Genomic DNA, 23,063 nt, shown 5'->3' with positions numbered 1-23,063 from the left:
CTGAGTTTTACTGCAGACCTTTGTGAGCTGTATGAAGGCACCTTTTTTTTTTTAAACCGAGATTGAAAGATAATTTCTCTTTAATTGATTTTTTTACCACTGTGAACAGTAAAATAACGAAAACCTCTATGCTGCAATCTTTCTATTTGTGAAAACTGAAATTATACCTTGCAGAAAAATTTCCTCAGCGTGCCGACAACACCTCCCACCTTTTATTTGTCTCATGTCTTTAAATCAAGAAAACTGATGTGTAAGTGGAGAACATGTGTGTGTGTGCGTGTGTGCATGTGTGCGCGTGTGTGTGCGTGCGTGCGTGTGCGTGCATGTGTGTGCGCGTGTGCATGCGTGTGTGTGCATGTGTGCATGCGTGTGTGTGTGTGTGTGTGTGTGTGTGTGTGTGTGCCCTGAAATAAATAGCTGAAAGCTGTTTCCACTGGAGAAAGACAAGGTATGGAAAGAGACAAGAAAACCCAGAACCCAGAGCCAGGAGTCAGATCTGTTGACACCTCATTCTGCTGTGTATGAAACACATGGGTGACAAACAGGACGTGGTGTTTCACCACCAGACAATGAGCTCAGTGCTCTCCACTGCCCACCAGTGACAGCGCTGGCTGTGTCTTTCCTGAAGGTTCTGGCGACACGCCTCCTGAGCTCACAGCCTCCCAGAAGCAAGCTTTCCTTTCAGACCCTAATTCCATGCCAGAGTTGGGCCTGTGGAAAATGATGGCTCATCTGTGAAATTCACCCTAAATCGCTGTCCGGGTGACCCTTACAGGTGGTTCATCGCCAGGCTGTGAGCTCACGGTAAATGCTCCCCTCAAGAACCAGACCTTCCTGATGAGGCTCACAGTGAACAACAGTCATTAGCGTCACCCTGGCCAGGCCGCTTACCTGTCTCCAGAACAGGCCTCCCTTGCAGCCTGGCCTCAGCCCTGCAAGACCTAACCTTAATGATTCCCTCCCCAGGCCCCGACACTGTCTCACACTCTGCACACTTATCTTGTGCTCTTTGCAGGTATTGAGGCTCCAGGTTAGGTGGGTCAGGCCTCCACCAGCCATCCACCATGGTGGTGGCACACCCTGCTGCCACCGCTACCACCACACCTGCTGCCACTGTCACAGCCACTGTCGTGATGACCACAGCCACCATGGACCTGCGGGACTGGCTGTTTCTCTGCTATGGGCTTATTGCCTTCCTCACGGAGGTCATCGACAGCACCACCTGCCCATCAGTGTGCCGCTGTGACAATGGCTTCATCTACTGCAATGACCGGGGGCTCACATCCATCCCCTCAGACATCCCTGATGACGCCACCACCCTCTACTTACAGAACAACCAGATCAACAATGCAGGCATCCCTCAGGACCTCAAGACCAAGGTCAAGGTGCAGGTCATCTACCTATATGAGAATGACCTGGATGAGTTCCCTATCAATCTCCCCCGCTCCCTGCGAGAGCTGCATCTGCAGGACAACAATGTGCGCACCATTGCCAGGGACTCCTTGGCTCGCATCCCGCTGCTGGAGAAGCTGCACCTGGATGACAACTCCGTGTCCACTGTGAGCATCGAGGAGGACGCTTTCGCTGACAGCAAGCAGCTCAAGCTGCTTTTCCTGAGCCGCAACCACCTGAGCAGCATTCCATCGGGGCTGCCGCACACCCTGGAGGAACTGAGGCTCGATGACAACCGCATTTCTACCATCCCCCTGCACGCATTCAAGGGGCTCAACAGCCTGCGACGCCTCGTTCTGGATGGCAACTTGCTGGCCAACCAGCGCATCGCTGATGACACCTTCAGCCGCCTGCAGAACCTCACAGAGCTGTCGCTAGTACGCAACTCGCTGGCCGCCCCGCCCCTTAACCTGCCCAGTGCCCACCTGCAGAAGCTCTACCTGCAGGACAATGCCATCAGTCACATTCCCTACAACACACTGGCCAAGATGCGGGAGCTGGAGAGGCTGGACCTGTCCAACAACAACCTCACCACGCTGCCTCGAGGCCTGTTTGATGACCTGGGGAACCTGGCACAGCTGCTCCTCAGGAACAACCCCTGGTTCTGTGGCTGTAACCTCATGTGGCTGCGGGACTGGGTGAAGGCACGGGCCGCAGTGGTCAATGTGCGGGGCCTCATGTGCCAGGGCCCTGAGAAGGTCCGGGGCATGGCCATCAAAGATATCACCAGTGAGATGGATGAGTGCTTTGAGGCAGGGTCACAGGGCAGTGCAGCTAATGCAGCTGCCAAGACCACAGCCAGCAACCATGCTTCTGCCACCACACCCCAGGGCTCTCTGTTTACCCTCAAGGCCAAGAGGCCAGGACTGCGCCTCCCTGACTCCAACATTGACTACCCCATGGCCACTGGAGATGGCGCCAAGACATTGGTCATCCAGGTGAAGCCACTGACAGCAGACTCTATCCGAATCACGTGGAAGGCTATGCTACCTGCCTCTTCTTTTCGGCTCAGTTGGCTGCGCCTGGGCCATAGCCCGGCTGTGGGCTCTATCACAGAGACACTGGTGCAGGGGGACAAGACAGAATACTTGCTGACAGCCCTGGAGCCCAAGTCCACCTACATCATCTGTATGGTCACCATGGAGACTGGCAACACCTATGTGGCTGATGAGACACCTGTGTGTGCCAAAGCAGAGACAGCTGATAGCTATGGCCCTACCACCACACTCAATCAGGAACAGAATGCTGGCCCTATGGCGGGGCTGCCCCTGGCTGGCATTATTGGTGGTGCCGTGGCTCTTGTATTTCTCTTCCTGGTCCTGGGAGCCATTTGCTGGTATGTGCACCGGGCCGGTGAGCTGCTGACCCGAGAGAGGGTCTACAACAGGGGCAGCAGGAAAAAGGATGACTACATGGAATCGGGGACCAAGAAGGATAACTCCATCCTAGAAATCCGAGGCCCAGGACTGCAGATGCTCCCCATCAACCCGTACCGCTCCAAAGAGGAGTACGTGGTACACACCATATTTCCCTCCAATGGCAGCAGCCTCTGCAAGGGAGCCCACACTATTGGCTATGGCACCACACGAGGCTACCGGGAAGGTGGCATCCCTGATGTGGACTACTCCTACACATGAAGCTAGCCGCCCCCGGTGTGATCACGTGGCTCTGTCTAGCCCCCTGCTACACCAGGAGCCAGGAAGAGGAACTCCACCGTGACTTTCCAAGTAGAAAGCAAAGTTTGGGGAGGGTTGGTGATTTTGCAGAACACAACAGTGCGGTTTAAAAAAAAATTAAATACATAGAAGGCAGGAGGGGGATTCAGCATTGTTGGAGATGTAATTTATACCAGATCATGAGAGTTAAAGACTAAAAATAATCTTGCAGGAAGGGTTGGGTTGGATTGGGATTTTTTTTTTCCTGAACCAGATTGATACTATACTACCTGTACAACATTTGTATACACCTCGAGCTCCATTCAGGGCTGTCAGAGAGAAGCAGAAGCCACGGAGCGCCCCCCTCCCCCAAGCAGCCGTCCTTCTGGCTGCTCACGGGTGACAACTCAATGAAAGGTTTTCAGCTTCCTCACAAAAGAGCCAGGGGAGGAAAAGACTTTTTGCTATGGAGACAGTGTCCTGAAATCTCTTCCCTGGTCTTTTCCATGCTGTTCCTTTCCAGATATATGGCGTTCTCCGGGATAGTCTCTCAACAATACCATAGTCAGTTAAAAGAGAAAAAGTCCAGCTTTTCCTTCCGATGCTGAGCACTGCGGCCCCACTCACGGAGCTTCTTAGAAGCTCTGAGGAAAGCTGTGGTTTCCGTGCCACGTGGAGGTGCATCTGTCTGCCCACCTACGGCCGAGTCCTGTGTCTCAGTACGGATGGGTAGATAGAGCTGCGTGTCTGTCAGCACTTCTTGGCTCAGTCCGTGACATTTGCTCAGACAATAGAATTGCAAAAATCTTGCTTTCTCCTAGAAATCATTGAATAAGTAAGTAGACCGTGTGTAGGTGGAGGGGAGGTGCCTCAGTCCAGTGGTAGGAGATCCTATGTCGGCTAGCACAGAGCCAGGCCAGGCCATTCCCCTCTCTGATATCGAGAAAAGCTTCCCTTGATGACCAGTGCCCTCATCTGTCCCTCCCCCAATAGATGTCATGCTTACAATAGTGTTTACTCTTTCTCCTGGGACAGGTAATTTATAAACAGGGACTCTTTATAAATATATGTGTGCACACACACATCAGCTGGCTAGACCTATTGGGTTTCCATGGCTGCCCAAACAAAGCCCAGAAAAAAATTTCAGAAAATCGCTGGGAAACATCAGCGTACACACACACACACACACACACACACACACACACACACACACACACACACACACACACAGAATCTCAGCCATGTTCACACCAGGGGCTCTGTTCTCAAGAGGAAAAAAATCAGATTTCTTTGTTAAAAAAAAAAAATCAGCCTCCCAAAGGGTACTGACCAGGGCCCTCAAGAGAGCTAGGATTTTATTCCCCCCTGTGGAATCAATGTCGTTATCATTTATCAACTGACACCACAGTGTGGTGAGCCATGAGATTAAAACGATGATAAAATAATGACAGCAGATCCGGAAAGGAGGGAAGAGCGGTGCCTGGGGTTCTGATGTCTGCTTCGTCCTGTACTCGGGGAGCCCGGGTCACCATCTGTCATTGCATCGCTTTGCCTTGCACTGGGGGAAAAAAAAATCATCAAAGGGAAGATGCTGGTCTGAGGGCAGCTGGATGAGAAGGGGTCCAGCTCCTGACACTGATGTTTTCAAAAGACCTCTGCCACTCCATCCAAAGAAAAGGCAGAAAGAAGAGGCCAGGCAGCTGCCCAAAGTGTACCTGGTGGGGCATCCACCTGCTGGACATTAAAGAGCCAACTAGCCCTTCAGTGAAGAGATGAGGTAGAAAGAAACAGACCCGGCAGGTGCCTCAGAAGAGTGGAAAGAGGCACGAGCTCCTGATCATAGCCCAAGGGATCATCACACCAAACGGAGACCCCAACCCACCAGCCCCAGGGAGTGGTCAAGGGGCCATGGATCACTCCAAAGGAGACCTTTCTTCCTCTTCATCCCAAGTCATTTTCCCCACATAATGAGGTCAAGAGAGAAATGTTCCTGAGCCTCAAATTCAGGTCTGTATAAACATGCGCCCTGGTCCCCAGTGACACTAATGGTACCCTAGTCCTGGCAGGCTCAGAGGAGACCATCTGTAAGGGACAGGTATGTTGAGGGCGTGTTATCACCCCTACCTTGACCTATAACTTGCCCTGTACCATAGACTTACTCATGGCCCCTTCCCTAGTTCCTACCCCAGGAAGGGTTTGGTGGTCAAGATGACATTTAGGAACAGCAGGTGGCCTAGGGCCTGGGAGGCCCTTTCTGGAGATTCAGGAGCCTGTGGGCCAAATGCTTGAAACACCAGGGCCATGGTAAATTCCTTTCCCCACCACACAGTAAGCCTGACCCCCAGGAGCCTGGGCAGTCACAGGCAGAATGTCAAAGATTGAGGACCAAATCTGCCTCCTGCTCTAAGGGGCTCGCTCCATATTATACCCAGTTGGAGAGCCCAAGGCTGGCACTGTCCCTTAAAGAGCACTAAATGCTGATCAGAGTGAACACTGCCCAGCCATGGCCCTCCAAGAGTCCTTCCTGTGTCCTTTTACCTCTTCTCATCTTAACATTTTCCCAGTACCCTATATTCTGTGTGTGTTGGGGATGGAGGAATACTGGAGACTAAATCCAGGGTCTACTGTGCAAGGTAAACACCCCAACACCATGCTATGTTCCCAGCACCACATTTGGGCGCGTCCTTTCAGAAAGCCCCCAAGTGTGACCTTTGTCCCAGTTCTCCAAAGGAGACAGGAGAACCTGGCTCTTGGCCTCACATACAGTGGAAGGAGTTCAGGGGACCCAGCCTCCTCTACCCTCAGAAGTGAGGGAAGCCAGGTTGACACTGGAAGGCCAATGGGATCCTCTCTGTGTGCAGCTGACATTTCCATAGGGAGTCCGTGGCCGGCTAGCCTGACCCTCACGGTTTCTAACCAGCCAGAACAACCTCCGTGGCCTCAGCTCCAGGGAGTGTATTTTGTGGCATTTAAGGCAAGTTTAAACTAAAAAAGAAAGCCAGTGACACTTCTTTGGTTAAGTGGTTTACCCTTCGTGGTAATTAGACGCAGCGATTGGAATCTCTTTTTCTATTACATGGCAATTTTACTTTAAATTTCCTCTTTAAAAAAAAAAAGGGAAGAAAAGGCAAGGAAGGAGAGAGGCATCAGGGCCGGGGCATTTGCATTTTGCGAATGAAGCCTCTGGTAGACTCAGCTCAGGCGTGCGGCCCAACGTATGGAATGCTTAAGAGATTACTAAGAATAAAATCTATTAATTAGTCATACTCAATTCCGCAGACATGACGTGAATCAAAAGCTCCCTTTCTTCCCTCATCTGCATCCTCTTCCTGAGGAAGCCTCCATCTTCCCTGAAAGGCTGCCTCCTGGCCTGCCTCCTCCTCCGTGGAGCTCAGCCCTGGCCCTGTGTTGGGGATGCTGACCTGGAGAACAGGTTGGGGGACACTGCACCGTCCTACCCTGGGCAATGCTAGCAGGGAGGACAGCCTTGGGAAGACAATTGTGGCTAGGAGTCCAGCCTTCCCTTCCTGGGGTTAGAAGTCCATCCCTGCCCCTGCTCCGTGCCACTCTTCTTTCTCAGTGGGCATGGGGTTTCTCAGAACCCCTTTCCCAGAGTTTCCAGTATATCAGCCGCCCAGCTCAGCCCCAAGGAGGAGAAGGAGCATGTTATACAAATGTGAGTTTCCATCTCTACAGTGAGGGTGGAGGTTGTCTGGGGCAGAGTCTTGCTTCATGAAGATCCTGTGAGAGCAACCTCTCCATGCTGAGTCTGGAAAGTTCTGATGGGCTCAGGGCAGTGAGGGAACCCATGCTGGGTAGGAAGAGCCATTATGGACTGAGTCCACAGAAGGGATGGGCAGTGTGTCTGGAATGGCCTCCCAGCCTGAGCTTCCTCCCTCACTGCCCCTGGCAAGTAAGAAACAAAAGTCAGAGCCACTTAGGACCCTTCCCACCCAACCCACCCCGGCTCCCTAAGTCAGTTGAGTCCTGAAGCCAGCCCTCTTCAGACATCTGCTTTCCACTGAGCACATCGGGGAGGAGGCCAGGCTTCGGAGCCTCTTGCTTATGAAAAATACAACAAGGGAAATTGGGTGCAGCAGCCCGGGAGCTATGCAGAGGCAGCAGGGACAGGCTCCAGTGGGCATGGTGGCCTGAGTCCCCCAAGAGCCAGATGACATGTCACAGCCAGGGTCAGAGCTGCAGGCCTCTCATGAGCCACGTTCCCTACTCACAGAGACAGTGGTGCAGGTGACAGCAGCTGATGCTGAGGCTGGATGGGTGCCAGGGTGAGCACTAACAAGCAATTCACAGGCTTCCCAGAGAGCAGAGCAAGGAGGCTTTTTTTTTTTTTTTTTTTTTTTTGTAAGGAGGATAAAAAGGCTCAAAAATGCAAATCATTACCGTTTACAACCAAGCGAGTCTGCTAAATTGATTAGAAGAGATTAAACTCCTTGGAGGTGAAGGGAAAGGGGAATTTTTTTGTGGGTTAGGAACCTGCCCCAAGTGGCAGCCCACACAGCAGGCATTTTCCGGGTCTGTATGGGAGGGAGTAGCAGCTGTTCCTACCTAGCTCCCTGAGGAGCTCGCATCTCTAAGGACTGCTCAAATTGAATAGCTGGGACCAGGGCCCTGGGAACAGGAAGGGTCACTGTTGCCGGGACAAGTCATACAGCAGCTGTGTCAGTCCCTGGGTAGTCTCTAATCCTGTCATCTAGGGTCAATCTGCCTTGAGAGATGGCAAGCCACATCTGGATCAGAGGAAGCAGCCTGTGCCATCATTTGGAGAGTAAGACTCCAGAGCCACAAGACTTCCTGTATCCTTATGCTGGGGACCTGCTGCTCTCTGGGGCCAGAGAAAGAGTGAGGTCAGCTGTAAAGGGAAAACTAAAGATCAGGAGAGAGAAGCTTGGGCCCAGCAAAGGAAGACCTTTGCATCCTAGCGTTACCTGAGGACGTGACTGATAGCTCTCCAGCCTGAGCTGAGGTCTAGGTCTTAGTCTAGAAGATTCTGGTTCCCACACTTGCTTTAATCACAACCTCAAGGACAGGATGTACAAAGACATCCTTCCGCAGTCTGTGCTCAGCAGGTACTGAGGGATACTGACAGGACACATGCTGGGCTCAGTACTGCACGCCCCAGGATGTCCCTGGACCTGTTCCCTCAAGCCCGGCTGCCTCACACCCAGGAGTAACCAGCAGTTTCAACACTGCCAGCCAGCCATCCCAGCCAGCTGACAGCGCCCGGGGCTCTGTTGGGATGCTCACCATTTTTTAAGCATTTACGGATTCTTTTGAAGTGTCCCGATCATTTGTGTGAAATATCCGTATTGGCTTCTTTAAAAACAACTGACAAAAAGGCTCCCTTTCTCTCTTCCCACCTTTCATTTTTCTTCTTTTTCTCACCCAACCCCACCCCTGATGATTTGAGTCTGGCACTGGACTTCTGATACTCCCAGGCTACCTCCTTTGATTTTTTTTTTCTTTGAAGACAGGGTCTCACATAGCCCAGGTTGGCTACGAACCCATTATGTAGCTGAGAATACCATAAATTTCTGATCCTCCCTACCTCTCTCAGATTTTAATGTATGTTTTTCCCCTGATTCTGGGGATTCCATTGTCCCTGGGGCTATTCCAACACTCCCATCACAAGGGGCTGCAGAGTGTGCCACACAGGGGAGGGCATCAGCTCTCTGCATATCTCTCCTGACCTTTGTGCAGACAACTCTCTAGCCTGGGCCTGCTCCTGCTTCTGGAAGCCACCCTGGGCTCTCTGAAACCACTATCAGGACTCCTTGCTGCTGAATTGTCCGCTTGTGCCAGGAGGGAATTGTGGGTATGTGGTGGGCAGTGTGCCCAGCGGGCGAGTGGCTCAGCCCCCGCTTCACACAGTCCCACTCCCAGGACACTGCCACCATCACAGTCAACTCAGCAGCTGTTTGGTTTCCCTGCCCACACACCTGGGGACTGAGGACAGCAGGGGACCTGGAACACCTTACCACTTCCTCTTCCCACCTGCCATCTGTCCGCTCCTGGGAAAGACCTGAGGACTGGCAGTGAGGGGCCTTCTGTCCTGCACCTGTCTGGTGGCCTGGCCAGGAGAGGGGCTCACCTGGGAAATTCCTCCCAGAAGCCGCCCACCCGGCTTTGCCTTGGGATTGGTGTATCTCCAGCAGATGGGAAATGAAGATTCATCAAGATCTGGCAGCCCCCCAAGCTGAATGGGTGACTCAGTTTCCCTTCTCCAGGATTTGCATCAAGTGGGTGAGGGGGGGTTGGCAGAAAACTAGAGAGACCTGGAGGGTGGTATAAGACACAAGATCCAAGGCAACAGCCTGCCACCCCTGCAGAGTCCCCGCACCCCAGCCACCCGCCTGGAGGAACTAATCAGACTTTCTCTTCAAGACAGAAAAACAAGCACGACATGAACCGACAATCAAAGCCGCAGCAGGCCCTGAGCTGCTGCTGCTCATTCCCCCAGGGGCCCATGGCTCCAAACAGCTCTCAACCTGCCTTGGATGGAAGTCGAGGTAGCAGGTCCCCACCCCTACCCCCCCTGTGACCAGTCCCATCTCTGAAGGTTCTGGGTACAACGTGGGTAAGCCCTACACACAAAACCCCAAAGTAGCCTTAGGTATTTTCCCCCAGCCCAGCATGGCCACCTGAGGATGGCTTTAACCTATAAGCCTCTTGGGTATCTAGGGTACAGTGTAAAAGTGAGGTCCCAGTGTCCTCCAGCCCCTCCAGTGAGGCTGAGGGTTGTGAGGAGGAAACCACAGGCCCAGTATAGGAGGCTTGTCATCTGAGAGAGAAGGGGAGAGATGGTACTGGAGGCTGGGAGTCAACCAATCAGGCTCTGGAGACCTGTGCTTGTGCTGGCTAGTACCACCAGCAGGTGTGAGCAAGGACGGCAGAGCCAGGTCACCTCAAAGGACCCCTATTCCCACGAAAGGACCGCAGAGTGGAGATGTTGGCAGAGCCGACCTCCCAGTGTGCAAAGAGTGCTTGCTGGTATTGCCAAGTAAGTGAGGACAGGTATGGGAGGTGTAGCCTGGTCCCCAGTTCTGGGGTGGGCCATGGCCAACCTCTGGGGAATGGACAGGCACTTTGCTAAAGGTGGGGTGCCTGCCCAGCCAAGGTAATGAGGCAGGCCCTGAACTACCAATGTTCCAAGCCCCTGCTCTGCTTCAGCCAAACCAGAACCCTGGAGCTCCTTGGATGCTCGTCCCTCTCTTTTCTTTTTGGGCGACTCAGAACAGTGTGGGGGGAGGGGTCTGACTGCTAGGACCCCCCTCCCCCACTTTGGGCAGCAGCTGCAGCTGGGAACTGGCAGGCAGAGGAGGCCCTGCTCCCCGGAAGGCCTGGCTATGCCCAGCCTCATGGCCCACCTGCTTCACTCCGACTCTACCACTACACGAGGGTTTTTCAGAAAATGGCGACACGAACACCCCACCACCACGACAACAACACAAACCAAAGTGCACTCCGAACCGCCCTTTGGCCTCCTTCAATGTAGGTGCCTTGAAACTTCAATGTTGAGATGAATGTGACTAATTACTTGGTCCTATTTTCTGTTTGTCTGTTTCATATAAAATGTCCAAGTCCACCTGCCTTGTCCTTTCTTGAAATAAATAGAAAGATTTAACTTTTACAGTCCTCTCTGCTGCCGACTGTGGGCTCAGCAGCCCAGCTCATCAGGAGCTGTCTCCGTGCTCCTCCTGAACATCGAAGGCCTGGTTTCCAGTCATGGGGTGGGGGGGCTCTGCTGTTGGGGTTCACTGGCAGGTGGGGTAGCAGCCTGAGCAGAGACTCTTGGGTATAATGTATTTCCTAGGCAGAATCAAGCATTTGATGTCTGCTGAAGAGCCAGATAGGGCGGCACCTGTAGTCCGGGCTCTTGGGAAGTGGAGGCAGGAGGGTCAGGAGTTCAAGGCCACCCGTAGCTACAGAATGAGTTGGTGCACAGCCTGAACTACTTGAGACCTTGTCACAGCATGGGGAAAAAGCCAAAACAAGCCAACTGAAAAGATTCTGTAATGACCAGGAAAAGGAGCTGGGAAGAGGGAGGACAACTGGCAGCAGAAGGTAAGTCAGCCATGCAGGGCAGCCCCGTGACACATGCAAACGTGGAGAGGGTCTTCACTTGGGAGTTATTAATAGGTGCTGAGGATTAGCCCCTAAGAGGCTCCGGCAACCATGTGGGCACCCAGATAAGAGCAGAACTGCCCTGGCGTTTAGGAGCTTGTGCTTGTCCCACCGATGGCCCTAGGGTTCAGCTCCTCAAGATGTCCCTTGTTCCCTGCACATGCCCACCACATCCACAATGCCAGGGTCTCTCACCTGGGTGGGGAGAGGGAAAAAATTATTTTCATGAAAACAACAGCAGTTCCTTCGAAGTTTAAGATAAAGCAAGAACTCATTACTCCTCCTTAGATCTGCTCTCACATCTCGGCGGGGGTTAATGAGTTTCCCCTTATATTCCAAGGAAGCTGTTATTTCTCCACAGGCCTTGGTGGCTGGAAGCCCCTGCAGAGATGACCTTGGGTACTCTGGCCCCACAGATACCGCTCCCAGCCCTCCCATCGACCTCACCTCCCATTGTGCTGGGTGCAGGAACCGATCAAGGGGGACCATTCAACCAGGCAGCTTTCAACATGACCATTAGGGACCAGAACAAGGATTCTGAGTTCTAAGACGCTTGGGCGTTCAGGAGAGCTGCCTCCCTTTCTCTCCTGAGGTCTTTTCTAAGGCTGCTATAGGAATTTCTAGAAAATGGCTAGCCAGCCAGTTAGGCAGAAAGTTATTGAGGGCCTACTATGTGCTAAGGCTAGGGGTGCAGTGTTCCCTTCCTAGAAGCAGTGTGGTGAGGATTCTCCAGGAGTGAGGTAGGGGGCTGTGGTGGCTGGGGCTGGGAGTCCTCTAAGGAGGTAGGTTCCCATTGAAAGTGTTTCTGCAGATGAACATGCAGAGTTTGGCCCCGTTCACCACCTGAGGCAAGAACAGGAGACAAGATTAGTTCCAGTCTCTTCTGAAAGGTGCTGGCCTTGCCAGAGCTGCCCCTGGCTGCTCCTTGGAGAATTCCCTGGCAGGTTCTACCTTATCTCGAGCCCCCAAATCCCAGCCCACTCCACAGTCTGCTGACTACATCACAACACAGTGACACTGGGACAACACCAACACCTAAAGGGGCCCAAAGCTCCCCAAGCCAGGGAAGATGGGTATGTTCTCAAGCGGCTCCCAGACCAACAGTTAACAGACACTCAAGAAAAGGGCTGCTGGTACCACCAGCCAATCAGCCCAAGGCCTCATCTTTCCCACACAAGTTGCAGAACCACTTATGACTCTAGGATGGGGGCAGGTGTCCAGTAAGAACCAGAATGGCACACAGAGCAGGTGGATCTCTGAGTTCGAAGACGGCCTGGTCTACAGGGTGAGTTTCAGGAAAGCCAGAGCTGCACAGAGAAACCCTGTCTCAAAAAAGAAGAGGAGGGGATTTGGGGATTTAGCTCAGTGGTAGAGCGCTTGCCTAGGAAGCGCAAGGCCCTGGGTTCAGTCCCCAGCTCCAGAAAAAAAAAAGAAAAGAAAAAAAAAGAAAAAAAAGAAGAGGAGGAGGGTTGGAGAGATGGCTCAGCGGTTAAGAGCACTGGCTGTTCTTCCAGAGGTCCTGAGTTCAATTCCCTGCAACCACATGGTGGCTCACAACCATCTGTAATGGGATTCAATGCCCTCTTCTGGTGTGTCTGAAAACAGTGAAAACAGCTACAGTACACCCATGTACATAAACCTTAAAAAAAAAAAAAAAAAGGAGGAAGAGGAAGAGGAGGAGGAGGAGGAAGAGGAGGAGAACCAGAACCAGAATGCAGCCAAGGGTACCCTAAGGTCCTGGGCCCCTGCTCAACTGTTTAGTTGGACTTTAAACTAAAAGCTCTCTTTCCAAGTCTCCTGTCCTCATTCTCCTAACACTGGATTCTAGAACCTTCCCCTGCTCCTACCTCCTAGACAGGGAGACCTACCTGTTTCCCTGGACATGTGGCATCCAAACCTATGAAAGGCCCATCTCCCCAAGCCACAACCCCCAGCCCCACAGCCATGTCCTGTGGTGGACTCCTAACACCCTGTTTAGGAAAGCCCTGACCCATCGGAAGTCGGTCTCCTATTCATGAAACAGTGTAGGTGTTTGTGGTACTGCTGGTCTACTTCAAGCACTCCAGACAATCTGTGCTCCCCAAGCCACACACTGGCCACCTCCTTGCCCTCTTCCACCCACGTCAATTCTCAGTGCTGACACAGCCAACTCCCCTTGGCCTCTGTGTCCTGCCTCTCCAAAGGACCCTCTATTCCTGCAGTAAAGTAAATAGGCTCTCTCCGCGCTAACTGACAGCGCAAATGAAATCCTGCGTTCCCCCCCTCAGAGATTTACAGGGGAAGTGAAATCTTATTTGCACCGCTGCCAAGCCGGGGCCGCGATGAAATTATGCCTCGAGAAGAGACCCGGCCGGTTCCTCACGGAAGCTGCTGCATCAGAGATGGGCTTATTAAAAGCCACGGTGGCCACATTTCAACCTGTTTCAGGTGTTAAGTAATTTACTGCCACCCAGAATTCAGTGACAGGTTTTTATCATTTTTATTTCCATGATGCAGGCAGACACCCCAAGAGACCCTTGCTTAGTGTCCCTCCTACCTCCGTCCCCCTGGCACACCAGTGGGAAGTGGGGTGAGAAGATGACCACAGTGGCATCAGATACCCCTACCTTCCCCGGGTATCACCAAGGTTTGGCATTACTGGAAGGGGAGGGAGCATCTAAGAGCACCTCAGGTCCATCCATTCCCAGAGAGCCTGCAGGAGGTTTTCTGAAGGCAGCAGAAGCATTAGTTGCATTAGCCCTGTCTGTCTTAAGCCAGCCACATGATCAGCTGGTCTTCGTTGAGCAACTGTGTATGTCAGGCTTTGCTCGGACAGAGCACATAGCTGCCAAGGGGCCCCCATGTCACATAGAGGTCACTACCCATAAGTATCCAATAAATATCCCTGATGGTTAGTGAACTCCTCTGGGCTGCGGATGTGGCTCAGTTGGTAGAGGGCTTGCCCAGCATCTACAAAGCCCTGGGTTCAGTTCCCAGTACTGCATAAACTGAGAGTGGAGATGATCCCACTCGGGAGGTGGAAGGAGAAGAGTCTGGAGTTCAAGGGCCTTCTCAGCCACATACAGAGTTCTAGGCTACCCTAGATAGACTACATGAGATCCTGCCTCAGAAGTAATAATAATTTAAATAAATATTCCTGGGCCGGAGATGCTCCACGGTAAGGCATTTGTCTAAATGTGCAAAGCCCTGGGTTCAGTCCCCAGTGAAAGGAAAATGCCATTAAGTGTCAGGCAATCTTCCTGTGGAGCCTCTGAACAAGAGAGTAGGAGGCAGAACCCAACCTCACAGTCGCCTGCTCCCTCCCATCATCACAGTGGGCCTCTCTAGGCCAGAGCTGAAGGTACAGGAGGGCCTCGGCCCCTAATGGCTCCCCCACACTGTTAGGAAATGCAGGAGAACAGGGATCAAAGGAGCTACAGTCTGGGTGTTTGGGGGAAGCAGCCCATGTCCCCTTCCTCAGCAGGGAAAGGACGATTTGATGCTCTCAGGCTGTGGGGGATTAGGCCTATCACAGAGGCTCTGGAGGTTTGTCCAATGCCTTTTCCAACGCCCCCTTTCTCCACCTGTTTTCATATACTCCAAGAAGACCAAGGGGAATCTTCAAAGTCCAGACTGAGCCAAGAGCAGAAATTCTTTAATTAGCTTTCTCTTGGACTGGGGCCCTGGCGAATGGATTAGTCATGGTGGGGGGCAGGAGGAAGGGATCTGAGTCCTCTTTAAAGCCAAGATTACAAGCCTGGGGTGAAGGACCCCCAGGGGGGCAGTCTCTGGGGACAGGAGGGCTCCCGAGTGGGCCCTCCCCAGACAGCAACTCCCGGAGAGTTGGGAGGCGAAGCAGCCAGCAGGAGGATGGAGATGTTCTTGCTTGAGCCCTGCTGTCTTTAGGAAGCTGGTTGTGAGAGACTCCTGACGTAGCCCAGGCTGTGTGCCTGAGCCTCCTAATGAGTGTGTACCTCTTCCCCATGTGACCATTCAGATTTCTAACTTCATAATTAGAGGGGATTTCCTAAAGGGGCACCCATCTGTGAGAGGCAAGGCAGCAGGCCTGATGGTGCCAGGCGCCAGGCATCTGTCACCATGTGTCACCACATTACACCCTCAAGGCAGCATGACACAGTTGCCTTGCTTACTTTCACTATAAGCAAGTACCTTTCAAGTTGTTGATTTGTTTTGTTTTTAAGATGGAGTCTCACATACCCCTGGCTGGCCTCAAACTCATGATGTATGTAGCAGAGGCTGACCTTAAGCTTCCCCCATCTTTCCAGGTACTGAGGTCACAGGGGTGCACTGCCATGCCTAATTTATCCTTGCAGTGCTAAGGACCAAACTCAGGACTTAACCTACGCTAGGTAAGCACTCTACCAACTGAACTATAGCCTTATCCCTATTCCTGTTCCAAAGGGGGTGCAGTTCCGTCCTCAGCCCTGGAGAGACCAGGAGTGGAGGTGTCTGTCTGTGATCTCCTCAGCAGGGAGGAGCAGGGGAATCAGAGGTGCAGGGTCACCCTCAGCTACATACAGAGTGCTAGGCCAGTCCTATCTAAAAAACACAATTAATGTTTTTATTATTATTATTATTATTATTATTATTATTAGCCTCAAGTTCCGCAGCTTGCTCAAGGCCTCAGTGACTGATGTTGACTCGGGAGCCAGCTGTGGAAGCAGGTGTCTCCCACTGCCCTGAACGATGTATGGCCTGTGGGAAACCTTCCATCCACCATAACTTAGTGCCTGTGTTATGGTCCAGGCAGAAGTTAGAGCTGGGTACCAGTTAGAGGTAGATGGGTTTAAGTTGCCCCATGCCCTCCATGTGAGAGAGAAAGCTGGCATCTGCCTCAGTCTGAGGCACTGAGAAGGCTGGGTGGAGGCTAGGGGCACCGGCACGGGTGAGCTAAGAGAAGAGGATTGAGAGGGGGTCCCAGGCTGTCTGAGCTCCAGGCTGGCAGCTCCCAGGCTGCAACTCTCCCACTGGCTCCTTTTTAAGGAGGTGTACCACACACCAGGTGGGTAGGTGGAAGATGATTCAAGCACAACTGATCCAGATTTCCCCAGGACTGCCCATGGGAAGTACGAGCTCCCCGTCAAGAGTAGCTCCACTGTGACCAGGCCACACTAGGCTCTGCAGAGGACTCCGTAGGATGGGCTGGCAAGAAAAGGCACTGCCACCTGCTACCAGCTTTCTATACTAGTGTGATACAGAGGGATAAGCCACTCCAGCAGACTACCCACACACACGACATATGACTATGTCACACTCTGGGGTATGCCATATGCCAGCTGTATAGATCTTCTTTCCCATGATCCTCCATTGTAGCCCCGGCACCCCCACAGAGCTGCTGGAGAAACAGGTCATAGCTGAATATGCAACTCACAAGAGAACATCTGACTCAGGTTGAGGGAAGTTCTTAGAGGTCCTAGGAGACCTTCAGAGTACACCAGAAAGGAAGTAGCTACGAGAGTGCGCTCAACCACGGGAATGGCCCATGTCAAAGCTAGGAGGTGAGAGAGAATGCAGTCATAAAACCATGAGGGTGTGGCATACCTATAGTCCCTGACCTCAGGAAGCAACAAGATCAGACGTTCACGGTCATCATCGTGAGTTCTAAGCCAACTTGGCTACATGAGACCTTGTCCTTAAAAAAGAAGGAAGGAGGGAGGGAAGGAGGAAGGGAAGAAGAGAGGGAGGAAGAGAAGGAGGGAGGGAGGGAGGGAGGAAAGGTGAATCTCTAGCTATAGTGGAGAGGAGAAAAACAGAAAGAAGCAGGAAGGCTGGGGATGGCTTATAGCTACAATCCCAGCAACTGGAAGACTTGGGAATTGCTGCACGTTTGAAGCCAACATGAGCTACCCAGTAAATCCAGGCCTAGTGGGCTACAGAGCCAGAGCCTTTCTCAAAAACCAAGAACACCACAGACCAACACGTAGTGGCAAACCTTTAATCCCAGCCCTGGGGGAGCAGAAGCAGGAGGATGTTGGTTAGTTGGAGGCCAACCTGGCCCGGTCTAATGAGCTCTAGGCCAGCCAGAACGCACTGTGAGACTTGTCTCACAAACAGAACAGCAAAAGAACCAGACTCATCCAACTCAAGGTCTGCCATCCCATGTCCCTGTGTTAGCAGTGTACCCTGGGAAGGCAAAACCCAGAAGCAGCAGCCATGCCCTTGAGGTAAGTCCTGGCCCAGAAGGACACTGGCCACAGCCCAGGAAGCACATAGGAGCTGGGGTGGGAGCTGGGGTGGAAGCTGGGGTGGGAGCTGGGGTAGGAGTTGGGGTGGGAGCTGGGGTGGGAGCTGGGGTGGGATGCTGGAAGTAGCCAGTGTGGGGTGTAGGGGGTGGGGGTGGGGAAGACAGGGATAAAGCAGCTGTAGCGCTGATACACACAGAAGCAAATCATTTGTTTTCAGACATAAAGCAAGCATTAGTGAGCACCTACTATGTGCTGGTGTGAGACATGAGGCACGAAAGAAACAGCCACTCCCTAAGACTGTGCCACGCCTGCTTAAGTGGGTGCTCCCACAGCCATCTCCTTGGTGGGTAAAGGATGATGCTCTTTTTTCAATTAGCCTTTTCTTGATTGCAAGCGAAAGTCTGCCTCTCTTCCCTTGTTTACTGGCCATTTGTTTTCCTCCTACCGGGAACCATCTCTGCCCGTCCTCCACACATTTTTCTTCTGGACTCCAAGTTACCGTTTGCATATTCAGAGAGGCATGGAGAAGCAGCCTTCTCCTAGGAAGGGGAGAACATGGGGACCTCTCTGGGACAGTCCTGGAATCTCGTCTCTGGCCAGCTCCTAACTCTGGCAGGAGCTCTCTGCAGGTGGAGCCCCCGACAGGCCTACGTCTGCATGGCAAACCCCAACGGACTTATTTGTTATGCACTGAAAAGGCTCCCTGCCAGCAGCTGGCTGGGTACCCTGGGTGGCACTCAATGGGAGCAGCAGAAAGGCTGGCCATTAGGGAAAGAGAGGTCTGCATGGCTCCAGGGACCCACTGACAAAAGGGGCCAGGTCCCAAGGACTCAGGCAAATGAACACTAGACCAGACACCTCTCTGTAGTCCGGAGCACACCTTTCCAACCCCTCTGTCAGCTGCAGCAGTTCCTGAAAAGTGACCCTTGCCAGGGGGACTTACGCATAAGCCCTGCCCCATCCTTAGCCTCCTGACCCTTCAGGCCCTGACGCACCTCTGCTGTTTATTTTCCCTCCAGTGCTTCCTATATTTCAGTGGACAAATAACGCAGACCATAAAACTGATTTCCAAAGCCCGTAAAGGCAATAACATTTAGGGAGACAGGAAAATTAAGCCTCCTCCCTTCTCCGAGTAATGACTGCTGGGAGTCCTCAGAGGACATCCTGCAGCTGCAGGCGCTCAGGCTGGGCTGCAGAAGTCCCTGCCCAGTTGGCAAATGGAGGCTCACACATGCTCCTAGGCCCACAGCAGCCACAGAGCCTCCGAGTTCCTGCTTCCTTCTTCTCTGGCTCTGTCTTCCCCAAGAACCATCAGAAGCTGCCTGGCACCCTGGGTGACCCCCGCACCCTGTCTCCCACTGAGCTCTCCACTGAGGCTGAGGCTGGCCCAGTAGCAGACCTAGCACAAGTTCTTTAATTCCTGGGCAAAGAGAGGCACTGGGGTGCATGCTCACAGCTTTCAGTGGCACAGGGTGGTTCCCCAGTGGGCCTGGATTATTGTGTACTTCCAGATCCCATCTCTCCTCCAGACATTCACCAAGTGGTACCCAGCACAAACGACTGCCTGCTATGGCCCTCTCCATGCCTCCTCCTCATTACCTCAGTGATAGGTCCACTCAGGGCTCCCAGGGAGGCATAAGGACCCCAGAAAAGTCACTTCATGTCCCTACATTAATGCGTTCCCCTGTGGGATCTTTACTGGGTAGGTCTGGACTCAGAAGTTGCTAGGGGAAGCTGGAGCTGTGAGGGCAGGCAAGATACAGATAAGCAACCAGAGTGGGGAAGAGGTGCCTGGAGGCAGAGTAACCCCAAAGCCCTCAGCAGCCCCTGCCTAGGAATTACAAAGACACTGGGATTCCAGGACAGAAGTCTTCCCACCAAGCTGATGTGACGATATGTGCCTGTCAGCCCAGCACCAGGGAAGCAGAGATGTTGGGATGAGCAGTTCAAAGTCATCCTGGGCTCCCTGAAAACCATGTCTCAATGCAGTGGGTATTTTAAAAACAAGACCTTCAGGTCACCAGAACCTTTTTTTAAAGCCCAATATGTAGAGTACACTTGTGATCCCAGCACCTAGGTCTCAGGGAAACAGAGGGGAGTCTCCAGGACTCAGTGGTCAAACGACCCCATCTGATGGGTGAGCTTCAAGCCAGTGAGAGACACTGTCAAGAACCCAGATGGCTCAGTGAGTAAGGATGCTTGCTGCCAATCCTCACAACCTGAGTTTGAACCCCAGGACTCACACAGTGGAAGAAGAGATATGAGTCATAAAGGTCATCCTCTGGCCTCCGTATGCACTGCAAATCGTGGTGTGACTGTTCACACATGCATATGCATGCACACGCATGTGTGCACCTAAGTAAAGAGACTTTTAAATTTTTAAATAAGATAGGTGGTTCCAAAGGAACAATGTCTGAGGGTGTCTGTCCTCTGGCCTGCATAAACACATACACACACACACACACACACACACACACACACAAGCTCCACCCTTCAGGACACATACCATTTTACCAAGGATGGTGGTGTCTCCCAAGCCAGGGAGGCCTAGTCCCACACCAGGAGGGGACATCAAGGTGGCCTAGTCCCACTCCCAGAGTCCCTTGTCACTCATCCCCCACTTTTGAAATGTAACTACATCAGTGTATAGTTAGTGTGAATGAAGAGTTGGAGAGAAGGGACGAGAGGATTTGCACCCCCACACACACACACACACCTCCCATACTAGGCCTTCCAGAAGGTCAGTCTGGGAGAGTTGGGAGCAGCCCTTGAGAGCAACATGGAAGCTGGCAGGACCTCATGCTGCCAGAGGGGCTCCAGTGCACATTTGCATGGAGCCCTTGGTGGCCTGCTGGAATTTATGCAGCCGTCCGCCCGCCCGCCCGTGCGGTTCCTAAGGCGAGACGAATCTCCAGGCCGCTTTTCTCAGCAGGAACAAGTCTCTCCTTCAAATCGATGGTGACACATTTTTAAACTCTGATGTTAAGGAGGGGAAGGTTTTGAAGGCCCCCTGGGGGGGACCCTTATTAGTCACAAGCTCATGTGAGGGAAATCACAGTGGCAGACTCAGTGGACCTAGGCAAGACAAGAGGCCCAGAGGCCAGGTCACCAGGGGCGGAGAGGCAGGAATCACAGCAGCAAACAGGAAGCAGAGGGCTTCCTGGATCAGGAGGGAAGGTGAACCGTGAGATGGGGCTCTGGTACCCTGAGCAAGCCATCTGTGGGGGAAAGAACAGCTGAGCGATGGCGGCTCTGTCGGTACAGCACTTACTTCATTTGTGAGTCCTCAATTCAATCCCCGCAGAAACTGAGCGTGCCAGCTCACCCCGTAATCCCAGGCCTGAGAGGACCAGGAGTTCAAGGTCGTCTTCCACTCCATTGTGAAGGTGAGCCCCAATGAAAAACAAAACCTAGGCTCTCATTTCAAAAGAAGAGGACAGGCCACGCACACAGCTTTCCTTACTCTCAGCAGTCAGGGAACAGAAGATGGATCTCTAAGTTCCAGGACAGCCAGCACTACACGAAATACCCTGTCTCCAAAAGCAGGGAGATAGGTGTTTCCTGGCAGCACATGCCTTCTATCCCTACACTTGGGAGGCAGAGGCAGCAGGCTCTCTGAGTTTGAGGCCAGCCTGGCCTGCAGAGCGAGTGTACACAGGATGCATTAGTTATTTTCCTATTGCTGTGATAAAGCATCCTGATCCCCTTATATAAGAAAGGGTTTGCTTGGCCTTAGGGTTCCAGAAGAGTTCATTATAGCAGGTAATTGTGTCCGCAGGTGGCAGGCGTGGGGACAGGAACCCGCATCTCCAACCACAAGCAGGAGGCAGAGAGCACAGACTGGGACTGTCACAAGGCTTTGGAACCTTAAGACTATCTCCAGTGACACACTTCCTCCAAGGCCACAGCTTCCAAGCCTCACCAAATAGCACCACAAATGAGGACCAAGTATTCAAATGCCAGAGCCCATGGGGGACGTTCTCATTCAAACCACTACATGGGGTTACATAGTAAGGCCTGTCTCAAAATAAAAACAATTCAGAAACAAAACAAAAGACCAGCTGAGTTCTGCAAACACTGTAAGGAGAAAGAGTGGTTGGCATAAAGACGCTTCTGAGGGGCCATCTGTGCTGGAGCCATGGTGAGATGTCAGCAATCAAGCAGACTGCAAGGAAGTCCCGAACCCTAGTGGACGAGACCACGGGTCAGCATGAGTGGAAGGTGCCAGGTGTGAAAGAAGGCCTCAAGGAACCAGGCAAGAACCAGAAAGAACCTGTGCCAAGAGCAAGGGTCATACTCTAAGGAGATGTTAGGACAGAGCCCTCTCTTGAGGCTTAGTTTCTTTCTCTTCCTCCCTCCCTCCCTTCCTTCCCTCCTTTCTCAGTTTTGGGGATGGAACCCAGGGTATCACTTATGGTAAGCAAGCTCTCTACCACTGAGCTACACTTCCAAACCTCAACCCTGCCTTCCTCAGCTGTGTGTGTGCCTGTGTGTTATATGCATGTATGTGTACATGTGTGCACCTGCATGTGTGTGTGTGTGCGCGCGTGTGTGTGTTCTCATGCTCACAGGTGCCAGCCAGAGGTGGATATCAGCTGTCTCCCAGCTTATTTTTTGAGTCAGTCTCTCACTAGACCCAGAGCTCACCCAGTTCGCTAGACTAGCTAGCCAACAAACCCCAGGGATGTCTCTAGCTCCATCTCACAGAGCTGAGATTACAGGTATATGCCACCCCCTAGCTTTTTAACATGGGTACAGGGTCCCCTGCCTCTGTAGCAAGCAATGTTACTCATTGAGCTGTCGCCCCAGTGGCCGTTGATTCTTCTGTCACTGTTATACTGTTTCTAGGACGATTGGGTGGGGGTTGCCTTCAGGGGGTGAGGATCTCACTATGTTGCCCTGGCTGTCCTAGAACTCACTAAGTAGACAAGGCTGGCTTTAAACTGCAAAAATCTACCTGCTTCTGCCTCTCGAGGGTTAAGATCACACACACTGTGGCTCTGTCCCACACAATACTGGGACAGCAAGCTGTATGCAAGGCTCACTACAGGGTCGGCTCTGGTCCTGGATTTATTGCACTTGTTTTTCAGTAGGTTTAGGGCTAGAGAGATAGTTTAGAGCTCTTGTGAGCTAGGCAGTGAGTGGTGGCCCTTAATCCCAGTACGGGAGGCAGGGGCAGTTGCGTCTCTGAGTTCTGAATACAAGGCCTGTCTGGTCACAGAGCAGGTTCCAGGGTCGCTCTTCTAGCAACAGGTTCTGTTCCCAGCACCCATTTTTATACCGCTTGAAACCCAACTCCAAGAGATCTGACACTTTTCCTCTCTGGCCTCTCAAGACACTTACACACAAGTGACCTACAAACACAGATACGCACACCTACCTACACATACACTAAAAGTAAAAATAAATCTTTAAAAAGAAGTCACCTCGAGCTTCCATATCCACTTCCTTGATGGTGGCTGTCACCATCCATCAAGCTCTTCCCTGCCAGGCACCTGCGTGGTTCACCTTGACCCTTGAGGTCTCCCTGTTAGGGGACATCTCTCTGGGGTCTACGGGTGAAGAAGCAGAGCGTGAGGGTTACTGTACCACGATGGAGCACACAAAGCTCCTCAGAGGCAACAGCAGA

The 23,063-nt window shown here is 52.5% G+C and overlaps 2 protein-coding genes and 1 long non-coding RNA gene across 8 annotated transcripts in view; 2 read left to right on the top strand and 1 right to left on the bottom strand.

Annotated features, from left to right (window-relative positions):
* The window catches only part of Flrt1 (fibronectin leucine rich transmembrane protein 1), a 73,147-nt gene extending 66,924 nt beyond the window's left edge, over positions 1 to 6,223 (top strand). The window contains 1 exon segment of the mRNA NM_001109160.2: positions 1,016 to 6,223. Within this exon segment, the coding sequence (NP_001102630.1) occupies positions 1,065 to 3,089 (2,025 nt within the window). The 5' untranslated portion in view covers positions 1,016 to 1,064 and the 3' untranslated portion in view covers positions 3,090 to 6,223.
* Positions 1 to 23,063, bottom strand: part of Macrod1 (mono-ADP ribosylhydrolase 1) — a 140,743-nt gene that overhangs the window by 100,466 nt on the left and 17,214 nt on the right. The window lies entirely within an intron of this gene.
* On the top strand, positions 7,329 to 10,755 carry LOC147997040 (uncharacterized). The gene is made up of 2 exons (XR_015652863.1): positions 7,329 to 7,921; positions 8,826 to 10,755. It is a non-coding gene; the product is annotated as an uncharacterized LOC147997040 (long non-coding RNA).

The sequence above is a fragment of the Rattus norvegicus genome, chromosome 1, assembly GCF_021556685.1.
Source record: "Rattus norvegicus strain SHRSP/BbbUtx chromosome 1, alternate assembly SHRSP_T2T, whole genome shotgun sequence".
NCBI classification, from domain to species: domain Eukaryota; kingdom Metazoa; phylum Chordata; class Mammalia; order Rodentia; family Muridae; genus Rattus; species Rattus norvegicus.
The sequence above is the reverse complement of the archived record's forward strand: the minus strand, read 5'-3'. Positions and strand labels throughout refer to the sequence as shown.